Source organism: Leptosomus discolor, chromosome 1 (genome assembly GCF_034619465.1).
Source record: "Leptosomus discolor isolate bLepDis1 chromosome 1, bLepDis1.hap2, whole genome shotgun sequence".
Taxonomy (NCBI): Eukaryota; Metazoa; Chordata; class Aves; order Leptosomiformes; family Leptosomidae; genus Leptosomus; species Leptosomus discolor.
Genome location: NC_141391.1, coordinates 210,808,870 through 210,836,279, shown reverse-complemented (window position 1 = coordinate 210,836,279; position 27,410 = coordinate 210,808,870). Strand labels below are relative to the sequence as shown.

The 27,410-nt window shown below is 43.7% G+C and overlaps 2 protein-coding genes across 3 annotated transcripts; both read left to right on the top strand.

The window, feature by feature from the left end:
- The first annotated feature begins 1,840 nt into the window (after nt 1-1,840).
- Nucleotides 1,841-13,678, top strand: HSPA14 (heat shock protein family A (Hsp70) member 14). Its single transcript, XM_086480823.1, has 14 exons — nt 1,841-1,897; nt 2,039-2,119; nt 2,200-2,282; nt 3,299-3,347; nt 4,053-4,146; nt 4,258-4,348; nt 5,513-5,617; nt 6,410-6,571; nt 7,249-7,404; nt 8,700-8,802; nt 9,581-9,793; nt 10,166-10,339; nt 11,332-11,402; nt 12,990-13,678. The coding sequence occupies exons 1-14, from the start codon at nt 1,841-1,843 to the stop codon at nt 13,066-13,068; spliced, it is 1,518 nt and encodes a 505-aa protein (XP_086336949.1). The 3' UTR covers nt 13,069-13,678.
- A 1,168-nt stretch (nt 13,679-14,846) lies between these two features.
- Nucleotides 14,847-24,302, top strand: SUV39H2 (SUV39H2 histone lysine methyltransferase). 2 transcript variants are annotated; one of them, XM_086480840.1, is made up of 7 exons: nt 14,847-14,865; nt 16,156-16,301; nt 17,284-17,955; nt 19,741-19,887; nt 21,466-21,595; nt 23,064-23,179; nt 23,949-24,302. In XM_086480840.1, exons 1-6 carry the CDS (start codon nt 14,847-14,849, stop codon nt 23,171-23,173), a joined length of 1,224 nt encoding a protein of 407 aa, XP_086336966.1. In that variant the 3' UTR covers nt 23,174-23,179; nt 23,949-24,302. The 2 variants fall into 2 exon arrangements, with proteins under 2 accessions (XP_086336966.1, XP_086336960.1); XM_086480834.1 differs by having other exon boundaries at nt 23,064-24,302.
- Nucleotides 24,303-27,410: the final 3,108 nt, after the last annotated feature.

Here is a 27,410-nt window from a genome sequence, read left to right as displayed (position 1 = left end):
TACCTTTCTCCAGTCCCCATAGGTCTCTCCTGCCCACCTCTACCCTTCTTCTCTTTTCATTCCTCTGTTTACAAGAGGAGGCAGAAAGGAGCTACAACTCGGACACACTTCAAAGTTTGTACAAGTTTCGCCTTTACCAACACTGTGATCATCTCCTGAGCATAGACTGCCGGCAACCTGAGCTCCAGCCTTTGGGCAGACTTCAGCAAGCTCAGTTACTCAAAAGAAGATCATCCCATGACTTTTAGGAAGCCCAGGATCAGTTTGGGGACACAAAATCCCTTGGCAACTCTGGAGAGCCCCTTCAACCTTTGTGTGATCTCGATCCATTCCTTTAACCCTTCAACATATCCTTATAAAGCAAAGGTGAGGACCATCTTCACTTCGGAATGATTCAGTGAGATGGTACTGCAGGGCATTTAGACTCCCTGGGGGAATGGGAGGCAAACAAGCACCCAAACCTACAGCAGCGCTGCCATCTTTATAGCGGGACGACCCAAAGCTGCATATATAAGGTGACCTGCTCCCCACTGAGGTACACAGAGAATTTGCTGCACCCGCGACAGGGCCTTATGAAACCTAGGGAGCCTTCTGCCCAGTGATGGCTCTGGCCAGGAAGAATGAATTTTGTGTGTCAGATGTTAAACTCCCCCAGGATTGCTTAGAAATTTTTTTATTTTTTTTTTTTCCCCCTGTGGTAATGCCAAGATGGGTTTCTCCAATAGAAGTGCAACATAACAAGACACTGAGCTTTGCTTTCAAACATTGATCATGCCTGGTTAATTATGCAAAATAAGCACTTCAGCTTGACCCCTTCGCTAGTAACTACAGCACTTGGATAAAAAAATATTGACACTGCCTCCACGTGTTTCACTGCCTGCAACCACGAGAGGTACCACCGACATGAAACACACGCACCCCAGCGCGCGCACAAGGCAGCTCTGTGCGCCTTTCCCCGTTCCAAGCTGCTTCCTCAGCAGCTGCGTTGTCCCACAGGCAGGGTCCGGTACCCGGTGCGCAAAACACCAACGTACACACACGGGATTTCATTTCATTGATGCGTATCAGTGGGCGCCTGTCCTGAGACAGCACACCTGGCCTCAGAGTTTTTACAATTACACACTTAACTAAGACATATTCATCATTATTCCCTTCAATGATCGGTTCTTCTTCCTCGCTTCTAATGCAAATTAGTGCGCAGTCTGGGTCTTCTTCCATTTTAGAGTAGGTGGTACCACTTGGGTAGGCCGTCAGTGAGCCGGCGTTCGCAACCTCCCCTTGCCGGAATTACCTTTCGCCTCCTCCTCCCCGAGTCGTGGCAGCCCCAGGCAGCTCCTCACGGTTTGCCGGGCAAACCACCATCCGTCGCCCTTTCTGACAGGGCCGCCCTGTCTGGCGGTCACCTCTGAAATCAGGTCTAGGGCCTGTTTCGTCACAACCCGGTCAGGACCGCACTGAGGGCTCCCAGCAGCCTCCCACCTGCTCCAATCACGTTTTACATCTCATTAACGGCAAGGACAGCGGTTGGGTCTCCTGGGGTGACGCAACCCAGGGCCCGCGCAGGCGCAGGCTCCACCTGGCGAACGCCCCCAGCGGCCCCTCACCGCTGCGCGCGGCCCGCCCCGCTGTCAGGCGCGGTGACGTGCTTCTCCTGGTCTTTCTCATTGGCTGCTCCGCCGATGACGGCCCTTTTAAGCGCGCCTCTCCGCGGATGGACCGGGAGAGCGCGCGGCGCGGGCTTTGATTGGCGGCCGCGGGGAAGCGGCGAGCGGGATTGGCTGGGAGCCGGGGCGCGCGGCGCATTGTGGGGCGGCGGGGGCGCGTGGTGCGAGGAGGGCTCATGGCGGCCATCGGCGTCCACCTGGGCGCTACCTGTGCCTGCGCCGCCGTCTATAAGGTGAGGGGCTGGGGGGGGGGGGCGCTGCCCCGCCGTGCCCGGGGGCGCCGGGGCCCCCGCCGGGAGAAGGCGGCGGGCGGAGCCGGGGAGGGGGCGCGGGGTGCCCGAGGGGCGGCTGACGGGCGGTGCCTCTGTCCGCAGGATGGCCGCGCCGACGTGGTCGCCAACGACGCCGGGGACAGGGTGACGCCCGCGGTCGTTGCGTTCTCGGAGAGCGAGGAGGTGAGGCTTCCCCTGCGAGGTGGGGGCGTGGGGAGGAGGGGGCTCGGGCCGTGGCTCACGTCTCGGTGTGTGCCGTGCAGGTCGTTGGCCTGGCTGCGAAGCAAAGCAGGGTCAGAAATGTCTCGAACACTGTCGTGAAGGTGAAGCAGATCCTGGGGCGAAGGTAAGAGAGGGGCTGGGGAGGGGAAGGCGGGAGGTTCAGGGCTCGCCGTTAGAGCTGGTCAGCGAACCGCAGGGTCAGCGCTGGTGTCGGAGGCGTTTTCATCGAGCGTGGTAGTGGTTAACCTGGCGTTGGCAGGAGGGGGTGTTGTGTGTCTTAAACATTCGTTATCTTATGAACTTCTTACCCTTCCTTTCATTCCAGGAGTAGAGATGTGTAGTATTTTATGTCAGAATGTGTCTCCAGTAAATCAGACTTAGTAACAAGTGGCGTATGCTTTTGACAGAGACTTGAATTTCTTAACTAAAACGTCTATTGGTACCTGGGTGTTTTACCGGGGAGAAAATCCAGGGTGGTTTTCTCTGCCTGGAACTCTGTATTGGTGTTATTACAACTGCAGAACGCCTTGAAGTAATGCCTGTTGGCGTTCTGCAGTTAGTGGCGCTGCGGTGGTTTGCACTGGCGGTGATGGTGGTACTAGAGCTAAACTGGTGGGTTTGGGTCTAACACCAGAGATGTGACAAAACTTGTCCGCGATAACCTGGCTGTGTGTTACAGCTCTGCCTTTGAGAGGAGCTGACAAGGTGATGTCAGTTCTGATGTGTTTCCTGGTGCTTTTCAGAGGCCCAGCTTTGTGCCATTAGTGGAAGGTTAAGGACAGTCAGCCTGTTGCTGTCGGGTTATTTCAATCAAGGCAACAAAAGTGCTGCTGGAATCTTTTATAATCATTGTTGGGGACAGCAGGTTAAAACAGTGTGTGGGGTTTGGTTTCCCTTTTCACTACCTAGTAGGTCTTTTTTCAGTCGTTTGCTTGGGGAAAGGAGACGGAAAGATTCCAGCAGTCAGAACTGTTGGTTTTTCTTCTCCTGTATAAATGTATCTCTCAAGGGGAAACCGGAATTTTGGTTGAAGCGTGGCTTCACATGCTGTAGGCATTGCAAGGAATAACAGCAAGATGAATTTGTGCAATTCCACTTGAGCATGTAATTTATTTTGTTATTTTGAATTTGTCTGGACAGCTCTAGTGACCCACTGGCAGAGAAGTATATTGCAGAAAGCAGATGTTCAGTGAGTATGATATGGGGTTTTTTTGCTTTTCCCAGAATATCATTTCACACTTTTCTTCTTGACATTTTGTGCCACACCATGTTTGTGGTCTGTAGTCATCAGCGCTCGCTATACAAGGTCTGTTTGCTGCTGTATAGAATGTTTCTCTTGTTATGAAGTAGAGAACTTAGCAGTGTTCTGAGATCTGATGTCATAATGTGGTACAACAGAACGATGCTACGTATCCCTTGGCCATTCTCAAAAGGGCTGATTCTTAATATACTTGGGTAACAGTGTGGTGGTGTTTGCTAGCGCTGGTAGAAAATGCTCAGGTTACAGCATCTTGTGATAAAAATGCTGAACCACTTGACTGAATCACAGTATTTAATTTGGATAAATCTGTTTATGTTACTAGAAGCCTGTTCTGCAAAACAAGGGAAAAAAATTATCCTGGAAAATACATTCCTAAAGAAGGAATGAGTTTTTCTCTGGTTTTTGGCTGTTGGTATTGACATGCTTATATAAATAGTTGTCACTTCTTGTAATGGAATAGAAGCAGGCAAGTACTTCTGTTCTAAACCTTGCTTTTTTATGAAGGAAAACTTCTTAACAGAAAAGTGCTGTCAGCCCAATGCTTCTTACTTTGAAGAGAAGCTAAATTAAACGTTACTTTCTGTCAATAACTGAATGGTGTATCTAACAGATGTGTGTTGGTTTTGCTTACAGATAATTGAGAAGAATGGAAAACTTCAGTATGAAATAGATAATAAACTTATTAACCCAGAAGATGTGGCAAAGCTAATTTTCAGTAAAATGAAAGGTATATAATAAGTCAAATCATGTTTTAGTTCTTTGCACTGTCCTCATAAGATGTGATATATTGGGGGTTTTTTGGTTTTAATCAATGTGTTCTGCCTGTCTTTATAAACAGAAACTGCTCAGTCTGCATTGGGCTCAGACGTAAACGATGTGGTTATCACTGTGCCGTTTGACTTCGGAGAGAATCAGAAGAATGCCCTCGGGTAAGAGGATTGAGATTTTCCTGTTACTTAACACGCCTGAAGCAGACGGGCTGGCAGATCAGCGGTGGGAATTCTCCTGCTGGACTCTGGCTTGCAACTGTCAGTCAGGACATCGGGGTGATATTTGAATTGGGGGAAAAAAGTCAAAGTGGGAGGTTAAATCCTGACTTGAGAAACTTTCCATGGCATTCCCTGTTGTAACCAAGATGAGGTTCTGAATCAGTTAAAGTGAGAGGGGGTTTTGGGATCACCAAGGGTAGAATGTCATTTCAGCTGTGGATCTTCAGTGTCCCCTTTGAAATGCAAATAGTTTCTCAGCCCTCCTCTGTAATGTACCATCCGTTCACGCAACCGTACTCCCCAAACCAAGTGCTGGTATGTGACTTTGCTAAGGACCGTTTTGCCAGGGAGCAGATACAGAATGCGCACCCATATTCTACTTGGAAGTTCTGTTTGGAAAAAGTTCTGCTGTAAAAGTTCCTCCGTATGAAAACAGAAGTTGACTTAAAGCTGTGCATAATTGGCAGCATCTGTTTCGGTTTTCTGATCTGTAGAAGCCCATATGTTTAAATGTCATGAAATACTGAAAGCCCATAAAACACTAGCGAGGTGGGTGTTTGTAGTCTGTGTAACGAAACATTCTATTGCTTTGGTGGGCGAGTTTCAAAATACCTTCAAAGTGGAGGAAACAACTTGCAGGGCAGTCCCAGGGTTACTGAAGTTTCAAGAAAACATGTAAGAAATGTTAGAAGTGAGGTAACTGGATTTTGAGGTAAAAACAATTTTCCTAGCGTGTTACCTGGTGAGATAACGTACCAAGGACTTTTAATGCCAGACTTGGAGGTAAGTTACCGAGTTGGGTTGAAGGTGGGGTTTTCATCTCGTAGTTGAGGGGGGTTTTGCTGGTTTTTATGGGGTGCGTAGACTGATACACATCAGTGTGTTCCTTGACGGTGAGCCCGCAGCAGATGCAGCTACCTGAAGAACACAGCAGCAACTGAACTTCTTGATACTTTTCTTTTCCAGTCCCTTCTCTCTGTTAATACCGTGCTGTAACCAAGTTCTGAGTTGGTGGCACATGTAGTTGAGATGAAATCTTAGTGGCGTGCGTGCCTACAGTGAAATCATTGAAGTAACATGAAATGCTGTTGCGCCTTATCACAGGGAAGCAGCTGCAGCTGCTGGATTTAATGTTATGAGATTAATTCATGAACCGTCTGCAGCTCTCCTGGCTTATGGAATTGGCCAAGATTCACCCACTGGGAAAAGGTAAAATCCTAATATTTTACTTAAATGTAAGCTGCTGTGCTTAAATCTTGAGAAATCTTAAATGAGGGGATGCTGTGTTGCCTTGGCAGTCAATACAAAATTAATGATTTGAGGCTTGTTTTCCTTTGTTCTCTCAGTAAAGCCAATAACAATTTAGGAGTTGTAAATCGGTACTGTTTTAAATCCCTCTGTTCTTGTTTTTATTTTTTTAGAATTGTCTTTAAGGATTTGTCTGCAGATTGTTTGCTCTTTAATGAGTTGATTGGCTTTAAGGAAAATGCTTGCTGCCTTAAACAGATTTTGGCATAGTTAATTGTGGGAGATAGGGTCATTTTGCATATAGAAGAACAGCTAAAGCAGAGTTCCTGGGTTCAGTGGGTGTATTGGGTTTCCCTGGTGAATATTCAGATCATTCACAAGGTTTTCAAAATAGCAAAGACTGCTGTCAGTGCAGATTTTTTTTCCTTCTTGGTTGGTATTTTTTACCCTTCTTATGTAATTCTTTCCTATAATCTTGAATGTTATGTTCAGTTCTCAGATGTGTTGTAGGAAAAATGTTGGCTACTCTTACTGTAGGGAATAAGACTATTTTTGCTCTTTAGGGAACGTTGCCAAGTAGTCAGTAGTACTAAGATGCATTAAATACAAACACCCTAAACCAAATTCTCATGACAAAGCTGATTAGAACCTACAATATATTATATAGTGGTCATCTTTTTAGAAAGGGTGTTGAAGTAAACATAATTTTAGATGACTTGTGTTTAATACTACTTTCTCTTTTTACCACGGCAGCAATGTGTTGGTTTATAAACTTGGTGGAACATCGCTTTCTATCACAGTCATAGAAGTAAACAGTGGAATATATCGCGTGCTTGCTACAAACACAGATGATAGCATTGGTGGAGTTTGCTTCACAGAAGCTCTAGCACAACACTTAGCTTCTGAATTTCAGAGGTAGGATTTGAATTCCAAGCATGTTACTGTTGGGACAGGACCTTTGTTATCTGGTGCTTTCAAAAAAACCCTAGAAAAACCAACATACTAGTTGGTCAGATCTAGCAGACTGTCTGCAGGGGAAAGGGCTTAAGCAGAGTTATTGAAGGAACAGTCAGCTGTTGGGGGCCAGGGGGGAAGAGACTGGGAAATATTTGGGTTTGGGTAGGTGTTGCCTGATGTTGGTGTTGAGCTATAAGGACTCAGCTATGAACTGCTCTGTGTTTTGAGTGATGTACGTGACTCAAGGGAGACTTTTTGGATGAAATGTACTATTTTGTTGGCTTGTCTCACGTTCAGTGTTCTACTTCTTAATCCATGGTTAAAACTGGTTAACTTGCAGACTTTTTCTTGCTGTTCCTTGCAGTCGCTTACAAGATTTGTTCAGCTGAGAAACTGTTCAGGAAGACTTAGATCTGTAAGATAGACACTGATGTCTGAGTTCAGTGTTCTTCAGTTGAAATTGAAATAGACATTTTTATTCTTTGCAAGCTCTCAGTGGTAGCATTGTAGATAATACTAAAATATCTGCAGAAAAAAATAATTTAATAGCTTTAACCTGTTTTTCCGCTCAGAAAGTTAGCGTCACTCAAACGCCTGCCTTTCTAAACTGATACCTCTTCTTTTCTATAATGTAGGTCTTGTAAACATGATCTTAGAGGAAATCCGAGAGCCATGATGAAGCTAATGAACAGCGCTGATATTGCAAAGCACTCCTTATCAACCCTGGGAAGTGCAAACTGTTTTGTCGATTCATTATATGATGGATTGGATTTTGATTGTAATGTGTCCAGGTAAAGCAAATCTTGAAGCTACTGCTTTTGTATGAAACTGTGCTTGAAATCTTTCTAGGTGGTGTTTAGGTTGTTCAGTGAGCTTCGGGGTTTTTTTGTTGGTGTTAATTTTAGAAATGAAAGTAAGATGGAGGACCAGCTTGGTTTGTTGCATATTGGTGGTTCTGTTATAATGCAGTTTGTAGTGGTTGGGGTAGTGACACTGACAATGGTGCCCTAATGGTTAGAAAATGAAGTGCAAAAAGGCACAAGGAGACCCCATCTTCGGAGTCTGGTTGATGAAAGGGGAATAGATACTGTAATTACTCAAAGTGTTTTCCCACCCACCTGTGCTTTTGTTACTGGATTTTCCTTAAAGGAAAGACTTTTGGAATCCTTCATCTAAATGAGCTCCAGAATTGTAGGAGTTGTGGAAGTCTTGATGTTGCCTCTTCTTGACAGCTGGAGTAGAAAGCTGTTTTCTGTCTCTTTACTCATACTGCTGTGTCCCACTCCAAGTCGTTTCACTCTAGGGATGATCTCTTACCGAGATGTGTAGCTGATTTTGATTGTTCTTCCAGTCAGCAGCAGCCTTAGCAAAATGAAACAGACTTTTCAATTCCAGAACTGTGCATCCGCTGCTGCAGCGGTTGGAGCTGGTAAAACACGGCACAGTGTGTTTGCAAGGGTGAGAAGCAGTACTGTGTGACTTGCTTTGGCGCCGTTTTGGGTGAGGATGTTAGTCCTGTGGGCTGGTGTTGCGGAACTTGACTTGCTGTATTCGTATGGAGTAAAACTTCCTCTTCAGGCTTGAAAGAGCCCAAAGCCCGGCACAAGTTTGGTTTTCAATTTGCTTAACCTGCCCTCTGTGCAAATCGGGACGCAGCTTGATTTGCCTCTGAAAATTCAAGAGGCACGTTTGCACCTTTGTCTCCATTTTAAAGGTGATGATGCACTTTGAGGATTTTTGCTCCTTTTTTCACATATGTGTCAAGACAACAGTACTGGTTTTTGTCAAGGTAACAATACTATTTTTTTCTCTCGGTATATTGAAGAAGAATGAATGTGCACTCCATGTAGGTGTTAATGACAGAATCAATAGCATAGGTATTGTCACAACAATAACAACAAAAAAATCTCTTCAAGATTAATAATTGGGAAACAAGATTTTTTTAAAAAACTAAACAAACCCTTAGTACCAGGTGTAGCCAGAGAACCAAAGTATACTCTGAAAATGATTGTTCTTCCATTTCAGGTATTTGTCTCTATGGGATGAGATGACACTTCTTGATTTTTTTTTTTTTTTCTTCTTCTAGGGCCAGGTTTGAACTTATCTGTTCTTCACTTTTTAGTAAGTGTGTAGAAGCAATTAAGAAGCTCTTGCAGCAAGTTGGATTTACAGCAGATGATATTAATAAGGTAATAATAGAAATAGCTTGTCTGTAGTATGCTTTATAACGCCACAAGATGAATATTTATGGGGCCTGTTTTCCTTGCAGACTGAGATTATTTCATGGTGTATTTAAGCCTTTTTGGCTCAGATCCAACAAAGTACGTAGACTCAACATCTTTAGAGTTCCTGCCTTTGCTTTCATTTTTGGTTACTTGAAATGAAGTATAAGGTAGTCAGAGTTGACAATGTGGTTTTACTGCTGCATATCAAGTAAATGGTAGAGGATTTGTGTCCGTTTGGTGTGTTTGTGTAGCTCTTGGTAGAACCAAGGAGAACTTTCTTTCAGTTCAGTATATAAACCCTCTTCTGCCTTCACTGAGCTTTGGATGGGGTTTGACACTTCTGAAGAAAGCCCAGGTTTTGACTTTTGTCTTAGGAGTTGAGCAAATCGCTTGGTGTCTCCTTGGTGCACATGCTTCCTCCTTGTTAGCTTAAACTTAAGGACATGTTAGATGCCAAACCATAGAGCCCTTTAATACCAAAGCTTGTAAGTAAAGTAGCAAACATGACTAGTTTTGTTCAAATGTCTTTTTTTGCTTTGGTGTAAGAGTAACTCTGTCTCAACCCCTGTGCACCTGCATGTGTGGCAAATAGTGCTGCATTTATTGCTGGTGGGATTGGTACAGAAGTTCAGATACAGATGATAAAATATCCCAGAGCAGTTTGCATTTCTGTATTGCAGGTTGTGACCTGCCTGTTTTATGTCGGAAGACTGACTTGAAACCATTAAGGCATGTTTTTCAGGTAGTTCTGTGTGGTGGGTCTGCTCGAATCCCGAAGCTGCAGCAGCTGATCAAAGACATTTTCCCAACTGTGGAATTACTGAATTCAATTCCTCCAGATGAAGTTATTCCCATTGGTGCTGCCATAGAGGCAGGAATTCTGCTAGGGAGAGAGAATCCTTTGTTAGAAGAAGCAGCACTTATAGAGTGTTCTTCCAAAGATATTCTTCTTAAGGTAAGGCTAAAATTATTTAACTTAGAAAATTTTACTGCTGCAATGAATATACAGCATTACTTACACGTGACTGACGTTAGAGGAACAGTATTGTTTTATTAGTAGTTCTACATGTTGGCTATATAGTAAGTGCTAACTTAAGTTTATTGACAAACTGCTTGATTTTAAGAGGATATAGATTGTGTCTTTGCTGTGTTATAATAGCTGGACTTTTTCATTTATTTATAGAAACATGGATTTTTTTCTTTACTTGCTGTCATGGTAAACATGGCAGAGAATCTTGGATTTCTGTTCTCATGGAATGCTGTTGTAACTATTCCAGCTGAGTAAAGTACTTAGAGAAAGGCATGAACTTCTTTTTTCTTTTTAAAGGGAGTAGATGAGTCAGGGGCTGACAAATTCACAGTGCTGTTTCCATCAGGGACACCATTACCAGCTCGAAGGCAGCACACCCTGCATGCTCCTGGAAACACTTCTTCTGTTTGTCTTGAACTATATGAGTCACTGGGGAAAAGTCCCATGACTGAAGAAGGCAAATTTGCCCAGGTGAGTACATACACATTCATATGCACTTGTAATGTCAACCACTTGGAAATCAAGTGGATCTAAAAAAATAAATTAATTAAAACTGAAACCAATCCCACTACTACCAAAACTTCTTGTTACAAAATTAGAATGACATGCATCTCTTCAGAAACGGTCTTCTATAAACATGTTATGAAGTATTGAAGCACTTCTTGAAGAAACTGAGGTTTCCCTTTTGACTTGCTAAATGGCTGGTGGGGTTTGACATCTGGCACTACTGTAGTAAGCTCACCTGGGATGAGAGGCCATAACCAGTTGTTCCAGTAGCGCACATCTCCAACATTTTAGAAGTAAAACTGCTGGGGGTAATGATGTAGCTAGTGTATGTACTGTTGATTACGTTTTGCTCTTCCTAGATTGGAAAGGGTCTTGGTATTAAATACCACATTTGATTTTTCTCAGTGGTAAGATGATACGATTAAATCGTCACCTGATACAAAGATATTACTGAGGAGTCAACCTATTGAGAGAAGGCAGCTTGTTTGGAACTGTTTACCTTGGCTTCAGTGCACTTAAAGCATCAGGGAGGGAGCAGAGGTGGCTGAAATGGATGGAATAGTTGAGAAAATTGTTATTCCACCTTGGTTCTGCCCAAAGATCCTTCAGGGGATAGGGGAAGGCTGTTACCTAATAATTACAGATCTCATCCTAAGTAAAGGAACAGACTTGGCTCTTACTGCAGTCTGGGGGAGTGGTAGGTGCTCCAGCTGTCTTGGTGATAGACCCTGAAACAAACCACAGAAACAGTGGTGCGAATAGCTAAAAATATGTAATTTGCACTACAGAGTAGTGAATCCCACTGGGGCATGCTTTGGTGTTGAATTGTTAGAATGAGATGCTAAACAGAATGAATCGTGCACCTTGGCTATTGTGTCACTTCCGTTAATCTGCTGTGCAAGGATTTAAGGCACTTTGTTACTCAACACCTCTGGTTTGTTGTTGTTTTTTAATAGATTGTACTGCAGGATTTGGACAAAAAGGAGGATGGCCTACATGATATACTAACTGTTCTCACTATGAAAAGGTACCCAAAATATTTATTGTTCTGCTGTTTAACTTGCTGTGTCACACCTCTGACAGGCAGTCTTTTCTCCTGTTAGAGAATATTTCATTTTCTGGTGAGAAACTCCAGCATTTCATTGTTTACAGGGCTGTGTCCTAGTGGGGGTAAATTCTGTAGGAATGTTGTTTTTATGCAGTACTTTCTGTGCCTTCATTGTTTGATTACTTCAGAAATAACACTTACATAGGCCAACAGATGATTTTTAGCAACTTCTGAGCTGTTGATCAGTTTAACCATGTTTGAAAGCAGTTGTGATCTTGAATTTCCTGTGGAAGGGTAGTTCTGCTGAATGACCACACTTCTAGGAAAAACTGAAGTAGAATCTCTGTTTATTGGTTGCTAAGGAATCCATGAAGGACTTTGCATATGCAGCATTTGTGATGAAAACCTGCAGCTCTGTGCTTTCAGATAGAGTTGTTAAGCATGAGAAACAATGCTGCAGGAAATCAGGCTTTATAAATCTACTTTTTACGGAATTACCTGTTTATTATGGGAAAATATGAAGTATCTTATGGCAGAGTGGGGAATGGGGATGGCATGATACTGAAGAAATTTTTCTAACTTTCTTAGGCCTTAATAGGAGTGCTTGGGCTCATTTGAAGTAGTCAAAATAGTTTATAAAGATATGAGAAGGTGGAATTTGAAGTAGTCAAAGTATGTTTATCTTTTGAGGACTGTCCTGAAGTTCATATTGCTTTTCCAAATAATCTGAAAGTCATCTAGATATGTTGATGAAAAAACTAAATCCCTACTTGTTTGCTATTTGAGTTCAAAAGACTTCATTTTCTTGTGTTAACTGTCAGGTGTATTAATGCTTTATTAATAGACTTCACCTAAAATACCTTGTTAGTCCTATAGAGATTGGCACTTGGCATTGGTAAGAAAAACATCTTAGGGGTTTTATACGCAACTGTGTAGTGTAGAAAACCTGCATTATTTTAAAGGTCGTTTTGGTAATATTTAGGTGAAAAAGATAAGGAAAGTTCACTAGAACACATCTGTTTCTGTCTAAATATTACCTGTGACTGATACTGAATCCTACTTCAACTAGACATACATCTCTAATTCTTGGATTTGGAAAACTAAGGTTTTCCTCATTGAGGATGATCTGTGGCATTTAAAGACTGCTGCTGCTTTCAAATGTCAAGTTCTTGTGCTTTGAGAAGACGTGCTTATCTGTTGATTGCTGTTACTCAGAGTTCTCAAGATGAATATTTTTGAATTACATTACTGCATATTCTGTTTACATACCTTTACTAAAACTTAGTTACAATATTTAAACATGTTCCTGGATCTATTCCAACATATGTAGAGAAGATGCATGCTTCAATGGAGGGCAAGAAGTGCACATCTAAATACTCAATGAACTAAACTTAATTTCATAAGTCAACTTCATCTGTGGTGAAGCATGTTCTCTGTATATTTTGATGCTAATTTTTCATCCTTTTTGTCTGCATGAAGACCATTGTTCATCCTTTCCGGAACATGCAGTAACACAGTGAGTGTTGTGTTGAGATAGTCCTAAACGTACTTTTCTCTTTTATCTAGGGATGGGTCCTTGCATGTTACCTGCACAGATCAAGATACTGGAAAGTGCGAAATCATCACTGTTGAAGTGGCATCATAGTCCCTTTTGAAAGGCAACATTTTCCTAAGTTTATTTTTGTCTCCTGTTGGCTTTTCTGCTGAAGCGGTGGCACTCTGAGGTGTCTTTAATGATTCCTAGAGGACTGTGATAAACTGAAGTAAAACATTGATTTGCCACCAAGTCTGTTCGGAGGGGGAAGTGTGGTGCAAAATCTTAATGAAGACACGCAGACAGCAGAGCATTGAATTATCAACACCTGATTTAAAAAATGCAGATGGAAAATCCTCGTGCCTGTGGTTCAGCAACAAGCTTATTACATAGTCTGAAGACTTTTTTTTTCCTGGGACTAGTCAGGTTGTGTACCCATTCAAGCAGTATATCTGTGGCTTCAGCAGCATAGTGTTGAACCAGGGAGAGCTAGTCTGGGGAAATCCACTCTCTAATAATTGTACTGAAATCCCAGGTGGTCTTGATGTTGCCTGAAACTGTGGAGGTAGTGCCCATTTGTTTTGGCTTCTTGAGAGTTTTGGGGTTTTTCTGGAGTTACTGTAAGATGGTTTTGTGGTGTTACCTGAAAAATGTGTGTAAGGGTTATATGTCCTTATTTATTTGTTATTAATAAAATATCTTTTTTAATGCACATCCTCCATTCTGTGTGGCACTGTTCTAATCTGTATATCATCATATATTTGTTTGGATATAAGCTGGCAGCTTTTTTCATTTTGGAGACAGAGCAGGCACGTGTAGTTACAGGATTCAAGGGTCTTAGCCTAATATGTGGCTAAGGGGCAACAGTTCAGCACTGAGGGCCACGTGTTATCTTGTAAAATAGTGAGAATCAGGCAAACTAGAGCAAGAGATGCGTATTTGGATTTGGAGAGACCTGTGTTCAATTAACCTGTCTTATTCCAGGCTTCCTAAATTGTCATGTGTATGAAGTGTGTTTCAGTATTCTTCCTACCTCACAAAAGCAATAGATAGTGGATAGCATAGATATAAATCTGACTGCATTCCCAATGGATGGCTGTAGTGTGTGGCTCACCAGGCTAGAGCTAGGGTTTGAATTTGTGAGGCTTCCTTGAGCAGGTGTAGGGCTGGAGAAGTCCTGCCTCCCTTATCTCTGGGTCCTTGATCTCTGGAAAATAACTAAATAGGTTACCAATTCCTGTGTGAAAACTTCTACAAGGTAAAACCTGGGTCCTGTTGGGGCAGTGGAGTCCCACAGCCCTTATAAAGACAAGTGAAGAGACACTTGTTTAAGGGATGTTTTGTTGGGTGTAATAGTGCCAGTTTGTGGGGCTTGGGGCCATCTTGAAAGCGGTATTAATAGGAAACACCCCTTCTGAGACGTGTGCTGTGAGGAGAGCAAAACTTTTCTAAAACAGGTGTTGCAGAGCCTTTATTTGAGGTTCCTTCAGCTGTGTAGCTGAAGGGCCCGGTGCAAGTCCGCCCGGTACCCTGCGCTTCCCCCGCCGCAGGCACTGCCCCCTTCGCAGCGCCGTCCAAGAGCAAAGAGAAATCGCCCCAGGTTTTGCCTCGCTTCCTTCCGATCTGCCTCAGGGCCGTTGCCGTCCCGGCGCCGCTCCGTTAGGGACCCCCCCCCTCACGGAGGAGCCCAGCCCGCTTCCCGCCCAGGCGGCCCCTCGCTGAGGCGGCCCCGTTGCCGCCAAAGCCCTTCGCGTGCCGCGGTGGGCGGGGCCGCGCGGGCGCGCGCGCCGGCGCCGCGCTCTCTCCCTCCGCCCCCTTCCGGAAGGAGGCGGAGCCACGCGGGGCCTCCACTCGCGGCTTGGCGTCTTCGGCCGGGCGACCGCCCCAAGATGGAGGGCTGGCGAGGAGGTGAGGTGCCGGCGGTGACTCGGGCTGGGGGACGGGGCTGCCGGGAGCGCCTCGCTCGGCCTTTCCCTCCCTTCTCCTTGCGCAGAGCGGCCCGAGAAGGAGGGCGCGGGGAGGCCGCCCGCCCGCTTTCGGCGGTGGGGAGCTGCTGCCGTTCCCCCCCACTCGCCCAACTCCGCTGGGATGGTTGCCGCCCCCCCGCCCTCCCCTCGCCCCCCCCCCCCCCCTCCCCTCGCCCCCCCCCCCCCCCCCCCCCGCGTCCTCCCCTCGCCCTCAGCCACGCGGCCGCAGCGGGGCCCGGCGGCGGGACGGGGAGGGTTGGAGACTCCAACCGCTTCCTTGGGGGTGCTGTGCCTGCTGCCCGGGGAGGCTGGGAGAGGAGGGCGGGGGGCGCCTGAGGTAAATATGGAGGGGGCGTGTGGGGAGAGGCGCTGGGGGGGGGGTCCGGGGCGGCCGCGGGAAAGGCGGCCGCCGCCCCCTCCCCGCCTTCCCAAACTTGTGGCGGTGCGCCCCGGAGGTGAGCTCCTCCGGAGGCGGCCCTTCCCTGGCGGGGGCTGGGAGCGGGGCGGGGCGGGGGAGGACGCTGCGGGCTGCCGGCGGGTGCCGAGGCAGGGGACCCCCGCGGAGCCCCGGCCGGCGGCGAGGGGAGGGAGGCGCGGCCCTCGCCGCCTCGCAACGCGCGGTTGCGGCTCTAAACTTCGCCCCACGCCCCCCTTTTTCCCCGCCCCACCGGCGTTTCCCGGGCTCTGGCAAGGAGCCGGCACTCCTGCCGTGCCGCCCTGCGGAGTATCGCGTCCCTTTAAACCCGCCTAGCTGACGAGGCACCCGCGATCCTTCTGGAAGAGCGCTGTGGATCTTTCTTTCCTCGTCCAGTCACCATGGTTGCATCGCAAGTGCTCGATTGCACTTGACTAACTGCAGATATTTGGCGGCCTTATTAAAGAATGCAGGTTTCCTTGTCGCCGTAGTTAAGTTATGGGATGCTGTAATTGTAGCAAAATGATTCGGTTCTTAGTGCAGTTTTCACCTGTGGAAGTGTCTGCCCTCCAAAATACTTGTTGTTCTTTATAAATGCACGTACGGTACAGAAAAAAGGTGCAGGGAGGGAATCATTGACATGTTTCACTTCACCAGTGAAGGAAGGGTTGAGTTTGACTCTGTGAGACGCCGTAGTTGTACAAGACTCCTGGACTGCTATCACAAATGCTAATATGGGGACTCTGGGATAAGGCGTAATGATTTCAATTTAGCCGAGACATTAAATAGGATTCTTTACCAATTTTCTTATTGTAGCTTGGTATGTGCCATGTCTAGCTTCACTTGAGACCCTCCAAGAATTATGTAGGAAGGAAAATCTCAGATGTAAATCCATTGGAATCACCAACGGGAATCTAAAGAGTTATGAGGTGGAATATTTGTGTGACTACAAGGTAGAAGAGGTAAGAGAAACGCAGATGAATTTGATCACTCTTTCAACTGAAATTTGGAAGTGAGCCAAAGGTAGTTTTGTTCATAATATAAAGTAGCAGGCTGTGAGGACAAAGCTCTTGTTGACGCCGAATGAAATATCTTTTTAAACTTTGAACTGTAAACAGAAAGTGGTATAACCACTGCTTTTGGTACGTTGAAGGAAGGTCTCTTCCTGAAATGACGGAGACGATAGACTATGAAATGTATCTAGAAGTTAAGCACAATTCTGATGCGTTTAGGTCGTGGCTTGGTATGTATCACGATGCTTCTCCTTTATTTGCAGGTAACAGTCTATATTTCTCTCTTGACTGTTGTAGTCTCTTTGATGAAGAGTGGGGGCCATGTGCTGCAACTGGATTCCTACGGCTTGATCGTGCCAGTGAAATTCAGTCTCAGGATTTGGCCTTGTTATAACTATTTGGCCTTTTAAAAATAAGTACAAAATGTATGCTTCTTGGTTAGAAATAGAGTATTACATGTTTTGAATGGATTGCACTTTTGGGAGGATGGTTGATATGACAAATAGTGTATTTTAAAGGGGGTTTTCTGCTAAGTTTAGAAATTTTTTTTTGGCATTCTGTATGTGATGCGACTGCATTCTGCTTGTGCATACAAGTCATACAACTAGTTAGCATACTTGCCTAACTGTCTTAACAAACTAGCCTCCTCCAGGTATACTGTTAGCCATCAGAGTTCATCCCAACTGTTTATTTCTTTGCCCCTAGAAATGATACGTAAAGTATCCGAAGTTGTGCTCTAAGTTAATTTGCAAACAGAAAACTTGCTTTTTCTCTTTCTCCTCAGTTCTAATTGTTATGGGGGCATCAAGACCTTCTGCACTGTATGCCATTTCTTAACTCTAGAGCTTTTGTGTTTGTCTGCGTGCTCTGTGATGCTGGATTTCAGCAAAGTGGAATGTGGCTAAATCTGTATCTGTTTCTGTATTTCAAGGGCACAGAATACTATCTTGTGAAATGGAAAGGCTGGCCGGAATCTTCAAATACTTGGGAACCTCAGAAAAATCTGAATTGCCCATTGCTTCTTCAAAACTTTCTTAGTGACAAGAACGAATATTTGTCTCGGGTGAGAGAAGGCAAAGCCCTGAAAGTGAGAAACCATGTCAAAGCTTTGAAACCTGCGGTTGCAGATTACATTGTAAAGAAGGCTAAGCAAAGAATAGCTCTGCGGAGATGGAAAGAAGAACTCAACAGGAAAAAGAATCATAAGGCAATGATTCTGGTAGAAAACACTGTGGATCTTGAAGGCCCTCCTTTAGACTTCTACTACATTAATGAGTATAAACCTGCTCCGGGAATAAATGTACTAAATGGAATAACGACTGGCTGTGAATGTGCTGACTGCCCCGCTGAGAAGTGCTGTCCGAAGGAAGCTGGATTTATTTTGGCTTACAATAAACGGAAGAAGTTGAAAATCCAGCCCGGCTTGCCCATCTATGAATGCAATTCGTTTTGTAGGTGTGGGCCTGACTGCCCTAACAGAATAGTACAGAAAGGTACACCGTATTCTCTTTGCATCTTCAGAACTAACAATGGCCGTGGCTGGGGAGTAAAAACCCTCCAGAAAATTAAAACCAACAGTTTTGTGATGGAGTATGTTGGAGAGGTACGTATTTATCTCATATAGATGAACTATTTACCATAAAGGAAATGTTGGGAGAAAATCTTGATGAGCTTTCTCTCGATTCTAATACTTCTTGACTTCTACTGTGTAATAGATAGGTCTGGTTTTGGGTAGAGAAATACAGTAAATAGACATTCAAGGTGACAGTAAAATTATATTGCCCAGAACATTCCACCATTCCAGAGCAATTGTAAAAGGTTGAATGTAAAGAGGATACTTATCCCCTATATCACTAAATAATTATTTTAGATATGTGCCCGAATAGTATTTCTAAAGGCAAGTCCTTATTTTATGGCAGTCATAGTCTTCATGCTTCCCTTTGTTATCTTTATTAAAGGGTTTTTTTCTGTTCCCCAGGCACAGTTGTTGCCAAACTCCCCGCCCAGTCTGTCCGTGCCTTTTCTGTTTTGTCTGAACTTTTAAGGTAGCATTTCCAAACCTATTTATTGCTTTTGATTCACAGCAAGAATAAGGCTTGTAGTATGGACATCGTCTGTTTACTCACTCTCATATTATTTCAAACAGATCTTTCATGTTACAAAATGCAGACCTCGAGTTACTCCTGAGATTTTGTGTTGCCCTGTGTTTATCTGGTTCAGCCTCTGCTCTGCTTCGGGGCTCTTCACATCGGTAGCTCCTGGCAGCGCCTCTCGTCCAGTCTGTTGTATTTCTGTCACAAATCTGCCTTGCTGCTAAGTTGACTCAAAATAATTCCTTTTGTCCCTTCGTACAAATGTTTATGGTCTTAATTGTATTTCCTCCGTGCTTCCTGCCCCAAATCTCCTCACTTCTCGTGTTCGTACCTTTCTTGTAAACATACAAGAGGTCAGTCACTCCAAACATCTCTGTTGAGGGGTTAACGCAGAAAGGCGATTATGTAATTTTGGTGCTTGAAGGAAAGTGTGTTTACCCTTTCACCTGAATCTACTTATTGCCTACTGCTGAGTAAGTTCTCAAATCTGATCTGTCAGATTTCAGAGGGGTTTTTTGTCCAGTTGCACCACACTTCGTATCTGTCTTGCTGCCAGACTGTGATTGCTGAGTCTGCACAACAGAGTACGTTTCACGTAGCAGGCTGCAGTTGAAGTTGTTTAAGCTGTTGCTTCTGTCAAAAGCGACTGTAGTTCTTCTCTTCCTTTAGGGAGTTTCTGGATTTCTGTCTGGTGTTAGTCCATGGTAGCCTAATTGCATAGATTCAGCTTTGTGAGGTAATGTATCTGTCTAAGTTGTCATGAATAGGATCTTTCATTGCAGTCAAAAATGGCAGGAAGAGCTGCTTCTAGGGAGGGAGGAGATGAATGCTGGACTGTAAATGGGACCGGATTGTCAAGACTGATACCTGTTGATCTTCGTCTGTGCAAAGGGAGAAAGTTGAAACTTTGTTTTACAGGAAGTGAACAAGGCTTTCTGGGTCTCATGAAAAACTGGTGTGTATAAAAACTTCAAGTAGAAACAGTCGATTGTCATCGGCAAGGTGCTGATGTTTGGGGTTTTTTTTTTCCCCCAAGACAAGGTAGTGCTGTGCATCAGCTGTAGACAAATTGCATCCAGAGGAGCCTCAGTCACTGACTAATTAGTGTAGCTGTATGTATGTGTTCTTTGTTCGTTAGAGGTGGAATGCTATTTCAACATCAAAAAGCAAATGTGGTATTTTTTACTAAGTAATGTTTTCTGCTAAGTTGATGGTGATTTTTGTTTTAATTTAGTAATAGTTAATACTATGATGCAGGTTTCTTTTTTTCTCTTTTTTTTTTTTTTTTTTTTTAGGTGATTACAAGTGAGGAAGCAGAGAGACGAGGCCAGCTCTATGACAACCAGGGCAATACATACTTGTTTGATTTGGACTATGACTCAGATGAATTTACAGTAGATGCAGCTCGATATGGAAATGTGTCCCACTTTGTGAATCACAGCGTAAGACCTTGTTTTGTAGACTAAGAATTCGGAGAATTATCCTAATTGTGCCAGAAATATCTGTAAACATTTTCTTAAAATACTCACAGTTTTTCTGGAGTAGTTTGTTCCATGCCAGCACAGACCAGTCAGATGACATAATAAATAGAACAGAGTACTTAGCCGTACTTGGAGTAGGACTACCTACAAAAATCTGGGAATGACATGCTGCCTGAAGTGGGCATCTGGGAGAACTGGGGTTGTCACTGAATCTGCTGGTTCTAGACAACCAGAATAGGGCTGTTTTGGGTGTGTTTTTTTCCAAGTTACTAAAAGACCTAACACGTGAGAAGTACTTAATAAAATTAGTGAAGAGTCAAAGACGGTAGGAATTGATGCATTATTTCGTAGCAGGGCAGGATGGGGAGTTATGCCAAATTTCATCCTTCAAACATTGGTAGAGGAAAAAATGACAATTCCTACATTTTCTTTGCTATTTCTCCCCTGTAGATACCTCTTCCCTCCTAATCCTAAACTTGCCAGTTTAAAATGTACATTTTAAACAGGAAATTTTTGTAGGGTTTTATTTCCTGTTCAACTGAAGTACCGAAAGTACCTACAATGCCTGAACTGTATTTGTAAAGATTCCTGAACTAAAAGTTATTGTTTCTTACTGATGTAGTGTTTGTGAGTGCTGTGCAGGCAGTGTTCTGCAGATACAGTAAATCCGTGTCTTCAGATACGTGAGCTGATGACATTTGTATTTCACGTGGGCTTGGCAGGGAGAAGGATGAGGAAGAGGTTTGGATACGGCCCGTTGCTCTTTGCTTTGGGAAACGGGAGTGAAGTATTCTTACTCTTCAGTGTAAACTTGAATGTCTGACTTCACTTCTGATTCTTCAGTGTGGGATATGTTTTGCTGTTAAAGAGCAAAAAAGCATGCAGAGTTTAACAAACTGGCTCGGTGATACTGACTTCTGACACTTAATCCAGAAAAAATGATGAAGTGGTCTCTAGTTTCTGCTTGGTGTCCTTGGCCCTCCTCCTGCCATCCAGCCCACAGCAGATAGTTCAGCAGCCAGACGGGTTAGCAATTGAAAACAGAAGTTCATGCGTAGTATGGAAATACCGTTTCTGGCCTGGAAGCAATGCTTAAACCTAAATACAGAATAGTGAGTGGCTTGAAACACAAGGTTGTTTTTTATTTTCTTTCAACTTTAATTCTTTTTGTGGGTTTTGTAGGTAAATAGTAACCTCTGAATGCAGCTTTAATTGCTTTGTTTGCCATCTTTTTTTTGTTGTCATCTTTAGAAGGTACCATACGGCTTTTTTATTAGGCTGTTGCGTATTAGTGTAGTCTGCGTACTGTGTAACGGTTGCCTTCTGGAAAGGAGTCAACTCTTAAGCTATGAGTGTTCTCCTTTAACATTATTTCAAGAATGTAACGTGTTGATTTCAGAAGATAACTTAATTTCAGACTTCTGTCACTGAGAGAAGAACCAGTTCTTTCTTTCTGGTGACCTTGGTTTACTTAAACACTTCAGTGAAACTTTGTGTGCATTTTTCTTAACAGAAACCGCATTAATTTTTGCCTTACAGTGTGATCCAAATCTTCAAGTCTTCAACGTGTTTATTGATAACCTCGACTTGCGTCTTCCTCGAATAGCGCTGTTTTCAACACGGACCATCAAGGCTGGAGAAGAGCTAACCTTTGACTATCAGATGAAAGGTCTGCTGGTTTTACCACTGCGCTTGCGGGCGTTTTGGGGCACTGGTGGGTTTTGTTGCTGCTGACAGCATTTTAGGTCAGGCAGGGCATCTCCCTAGGCCAGCCCTGTGGATTCTAGAGCAGTCATTGCTCACTGATGTGTCGTGCAGACACGATCACACCCAGAAGCTTTTGCGTGCGCCTCCAGTGCGTTACCTCCTGCAGCGCTCCTAGCTCACAGCGCGGGGTTGGGGTTGGAGTGTCTGACGAGGCAGGTTATTTTGAAGATTTGTCGCAGGAATGCTCAAAGGAATGGTCAGGCTACCGTAAAAAAAAAAAAAAAAAGCTTTCCTTTATTCAAATTGGTATGTCAGGTAAACTGCTTTTGAAGTAACCTGCTAGCCATAGTTATAAAGACAGTTGTACTGGCGGAGTGGTCTGAGGCACCCCAGGTTTGTCTCTGCATTCTCGTGTCTGTAGGCCTCGGTTGTGGATGTAGGTCCTATGGTAGAGATGTCCAGGATGGAAGAGGGACAGTCCAAAGTTTGCTGTTGTTGTGCTGGGTTGGATACATTGATCATTATGCAGAGACTTTGTGAAACAAAATTCTTGGTGAAATACTGTCGGCTTTTGGATAATTAAGAAAGATATTTTTTATGGTGAGAACCATCGCTTGCTGCAGCAGCCTCTCCAGGGACGTGGTGGAGTCCCCGTCAATGGAGGTTTTCAAGATGCAGTTGGACAGGGTGCTAGGTGATCTCGTCTAGGCTCCCTTTTCTGTGAAACGTTGGACTAGGTGATCCTTCGAGGTCCCTTCCAACTTGGGCTGTTCAATGATTCTTTGATAATTGATCTTCCATTCACTGTTCAAGGTTGGACAGGGCTTTAAGCCACCTGACCTAGTGCAAGATGTCCCTGCGAGGTTGGACTTAATGAACTTTAAAGTCTCTTCCAACCAGACTATTACTTCTTTTTTTTCCCAGTACAATTAAAAATCCTTCAGCTTTGCTGGCAGGTGTGTCGTGTGTGTCAAACTTTGCATGCAAACCATTTACCCACAACAGTGACGTATTGTTTGCCCTGTGATTTCGTTTTCAGAGAGGTGTCTCTACACTCCAGAGCTGTACCTCATTTCTGTAGAAGTTCTCTTTAAGTACTGACAAATTGATCTTACTTGAATCCTTAAACTCCTCTTTTTTGTAGCGTGGGTGACAGTGACGTTCAGGGCAGGCTGCACTCTCAGCCCATCGGTATGGATACAGACCTGAGGGTATAAGGCTCGAGTTTGTTGAGCTTTGGATTCTGATATGCATGCTACTGTTGTGGAAGTGGTTGTAACGTGGGTGTCGGTAGAATTTGAGCATATCTTCACACACACAGTTCTTTTTAAGAACTAGGGTGGTAGGCGGCTTTTTTAAGCCGTTGGAATACCTATCAGGTTTCAGTCTGTCCTTTAAAACTTCCTTATTTGTGTTTATCTGTGTCACAGGTTCACTAGATCTGACTTCGGACCCTGCTGATGGTCTTAGCCCATCCAGAAAGAGGATCAGAACTGTCTGTAAATGCGGAGCTGTGTGTTGCAGAGGTTATCTCAACTGAGTTCGGGTATCCAAAGTCACAAAAACTTTGTTCTCTTTTAAATGTGTTTTAAGAAGACTCTTCTTTCACACATGTATTCAAGTATTCTTACATCTAATGTAAATAAGTACAGTGAAATTTGTAATTGAAATGGCATTGGCCAAAGAAAGAGATGTAGTGCTTCAGGCAAATACAGAACTGATAATGGGGATTAAAAGTTGATTTTTCTGGAACTGTTATTTAGGAAGCAGAAAAATGTACGCTAAGAAAACTCTTTAAAGTGTACCTTGATTCGAGTATTTGAGTGTGAGCTTACAGCTGTAGGCCTTTTAGGAGCTGATTTCAGTGGGATGAGGCGATGTTACTTATTTTCTGTACCTTGAAAAGTCTGGAGGCATTTGATTTGATTCCTAAATCATAGCTGACAGCTCTTCTGCTTTTCTATTGTATAAAGAAAAGCTTCAAGAGATTAGCAATAACATTTATGGCACCAGGTTGAAGGATTAAGGACAGCCCTCAGACTGTGCCTGAAGGAAGGCCTGCAGGAACGCAAACTGTACAATGCCCGTTGAACCCCACAGAAGTGAAGCAGTTGGTTTCAGCAGGTTCCAGATGTAAGATCAAGGACTCGAACGTTTTTAGCTGATGTTATGTTATGCAGAAGTTCTGTATAAGTTTTTTTCAGTTGTATTGTTCTGATTTTTGGGCAGGATGCTATAGGAGGTCTGCAGTTCTACAGAGAATTTGTAAATACTGGATTATCGGTAGTAACATACGCTGTTTGTTTTCATTGCAGAAATTTGGAAGCCGTTGCTGAAACAAATTATTGGCTACAGTTTGGAAATAGTGACAAAAGAATAGGGAGAGCAGCCCATTGTCTGACAAAGCTGATGCATTACAGAGATATGCTCAGTTACCTGTTAGGTGCAAAAATACCCTGGGAATTGATTGTATTCACAACTGTTTCTGATTAAGTTCTGTGACTTTATTTATCTAGCGACAGACAGACTTTTAAGATACTTGGCCTGTTTTTTCTTGTTGCAAAAATGTTAACTTCAGTGAAGTTAGACTAGGGGGGAGTTCACCCATTTGCTGTAGACATTTGTAAGATTTTCTTTAATATAAAGGCTGAGAAATGTGCTGTTCTTCAGCTGCTTGAGTCTTTTTTTTCTTTTTTTTTTTTTTTTTCCTGATCATCTTAAAGTTGTCTCGATCTACTCATGATACATGCTAAGTTTTGCTTGGCTTCAGAAACACTGAAGAGCAGTCGAGGTAGGTTGTGAGAGGAGTTACAGTCAAGGTCTGTGCTCCAGGGATGATCCGAGTGCTTTATTCTCATGGATTAAAAGCTTGTAAAACTTGCATATTGCTTACAGGTCATGTAAATGTTGATAGGGTCAGGCAGAATAATGTTGCTCCCTAAACGGATGCTTCATAAATGGATGCTAGCTATGTATCATAGGTCAGCTAGTTACCTTTATAAGGTGCACAGCTGTTGGCTCAGGTGAGTGGAGTACCCAGCATATAACCGTTTACTTACTTTGTTAGAAAATGCCTTAAATTTCATATTAATTACTGGCACTCCAAGAAGAGTGTTTCAGAGGGTAATACAGCTTGTTTGTTCATTAAGAAGCACAGTTGCATTTACACTGAAGATCTGGCTCTTTGGCAGAAAGTGAAATTTTCTATGCTGCTAGCCAAAATCGGTTTCGCGGTTGGGGTGAAGAGTGTGGGCCACTGAAAGTGCTGTGTAAGTTTTGTGATCTGCAATACAAAGAGATACACGTTGAAATAGATACTTTATATGTGTAAAGAATAGGAGAAAGTTTGCTTAGATTTTAAAGTATTTGACATTACTCATTACACTTGACATAGGCTCACTGATACCCACACACTTGGATAAATGTTAAATCTAGTCAATTTTTATCATGCCACATCTCTAATGAATTATTTAATATATAAATTTGAAGTGAAATGTGGAGCTTTAATGTCAGCAAACTCTGGATGATCGCACCTCATTTGCAGTCGGTAGTGCTTGCCCTTGCGCGTGGCCGGCTCCAGCGCGGCGGTCCCCGCGGGTGGAAGCTGCAGTCTCCAGCCTCTGAACCCGCTGCAGCCGTCCCTCTCGGGACAGGAGGGCGAGAGCAGCTACATTACCCAGTCGGTTTCTCTGGCCCCTCCTGTGCAAGGTGACAGAGGGCTGGCTCGACACTCTGTCTATGCCCAGTCTGATTGAATACTGCATGTAAACGTCTTTTAAAAGAGAAAAGTCTGAGTAGTTGTACTTGAGTGCAGCGTCGGCCTCTTTCCCAAGGCAGTGCATGTTACCACCAGCACTGGAGTAACACGGCTGTTTAAGAACGTGTGTTACCTCTCGTGCGGTAAGTGAAGGACTGTTAGTTTGTGTTCTGGGAGGAAACAGTATTTTGTATTTATTTGAAGTAAACCCATGTCCCTGGTTTCCAATTTAGAGCCTTGAACAGTATTTTATATTTACATATTCACAATGCATTTGGATTGCAGTCAGTGAATTAGCTTAATGGGACACTGTGTCACTTTTAAAACTCCTTTTGCCTTTTTTATGAGTTTGAGGAAAAATTGCCAAATTGGAAAAGGAAAAAAAAAGCTATTTTCAATTTCTTAAAGAGCCTAAACCAGCCTAGCTTCTGCCTTTGTTTTGGTTATGGTCTGAGCATCACCATGGCCACCGGTTCAGTGCTGTATATGCACTTCTTACAGACCGGTGAGCTATCCTGTAGCTGTTCTTTTGTTTGTTTGTTTGTTTTTCTGTAGCAAAACTAAAGCTGTAAGATCACCTGTAAAGAAATGCTATTGTCTATTTATTTAATCTTAAAGTTAAGTCAATCTTTTGGTTATTTCTAACGTATGTTTTAGGACTGTGTACATTAGAATATGCAGTTTGTAAGCTCAGGAATATTTTCTTTTCATAATGTGTGATCTCTAGTATTGCTATCTTCCTATAGTTTTTGATAAAATAAATTAAATTTAGTTTTTCTCTTGTTGTTGTCATTCTTAAAAAAAAAAATAATCTTGGCCTGTCACAATTAGCGGGAGCTAGAGCAGTAGAATTTGTTTTGACTGCAACCTCTTAATTCCTGTACTGTAGCCCAATTTTCTAGCACTGTAAGGACTGTAGGGGAGTGCTCATGAGGAAGTCGTGTGTTTCCTATCCAGTTTATGGCTGCTCAGAACTGGTATAAATTTACACTGTCAGCTTGTCTAAAGCAGAATGGGTTCCTGTATATTTAAGCACACTGTAAACATAGCCCTGAATTTACACGTGTAGTACAGTTAAGGAAACAAGCCAACAGAAGAAATTCTGCTCCATATGACTTCATTCACAGAGGTAGTTACAACAGCAGTTTCTCTTGCTTTCAAGCTTGCTGGGAAAAAAAAACAAACTTGATAGACCACCCTTGGAAATTATGTCAAATCCCAGGATCAGAGTGTGCAAGGTGACAGTGGCGAAATACATGGGCTTGAATATCCTTAACACCATGTACAGAAGATAGCAATTCTTGTTCTCCCCCCGCCCCGTTCCCAGCAGTGGAATGCTGGTTGGTTTAATGCTCACGTATCGCTGAAGATGGCAGAAGGACTGAAGACACGTGCAGAGGGGAGAGCTGTCATACTAAAAGTCTGTTTAATTCTTTGGGACTTATTGTAATAAAGAATGGCTAACTAGCTTTTGGAAAACTGGCTTTTAGAAAAGAACTGCTGACCAGCCTTTAGCAATAGAAAGGAAGGCCGATTTGTACTACCCCTTATGCTTATATGCATTGCAGACTAACTAACACTTTAAAGACAAGAATGAAGCAGAATCCACCAAGCGAAGGACACCAGGTGGAATCCTCCAGTCAGACTGTGGGGCTCAAGGAACACGAAGGACTGAGCAGGAGAGATAGGGAGGGCAGCTAGCAAGAGCTGGTTCTGTGGACTGGAAAAGACCCAGGATGGTACAGGGCATGCGCCACAGGACAAGTTCAAAAGTTCAACCATGAGGAAGACTCGGACCTTCATCCCCAACGACCACCAAGGACCCCCGACGGGGGCGTAACTTCGGTGGACGGAGGCGGGACTACGGGAGGAACTTTTGTTAATGAATTCCTGGAAATAATTAGAATAACCCAACCTTTTCTTAGAAATGTAATGAGTAAACATGAAAGCTGTAAATCTAAGGCAAGAACCCTAACGCTTGGGTGCGCATGTATGGAAGGAGCTATCCCCCGTGCTGCCC

Coding starts and splice junctions, on each gene's coding strand:
- HSPA14 (XM_086480823.1), top strand. CDS start 1,841: ATGGCGGCCATCGGCGTCCACCTGGGCGCTACCTGTGCCTGCGCCGCC. Junction 2,283..3,298: donor AAGCAGATCCTGGGGCGAAG/GTAAGAGAGGGG, acceptor TTGTCTGGACAG/CTCTAGTGACCCACTGGCAG. Junction 11,403..12,989: donor ACTGTTCTCACTATGAAAAG/GTACCCAAAATA, acceptor TCTTTTATCTAG/GGATGGGTCCTTGCATGTTA.
- SUV39H2 (XM_086480840.1), top strand. Junction 17,956..19,740: donor TGATGGAGTATGTTGGAGAG/GTACGTATTTAT, acceptor TTTTTTTTTTAG/GTGATTACAAGTGAGGAAGC. Junction 19,888..21,465: donor CCCACTTTGTGAATCACAGC/GTAAGACCTTGT, acceptor TTTGCCTTACAG/TGTGATCCAAATCTTCAAGT.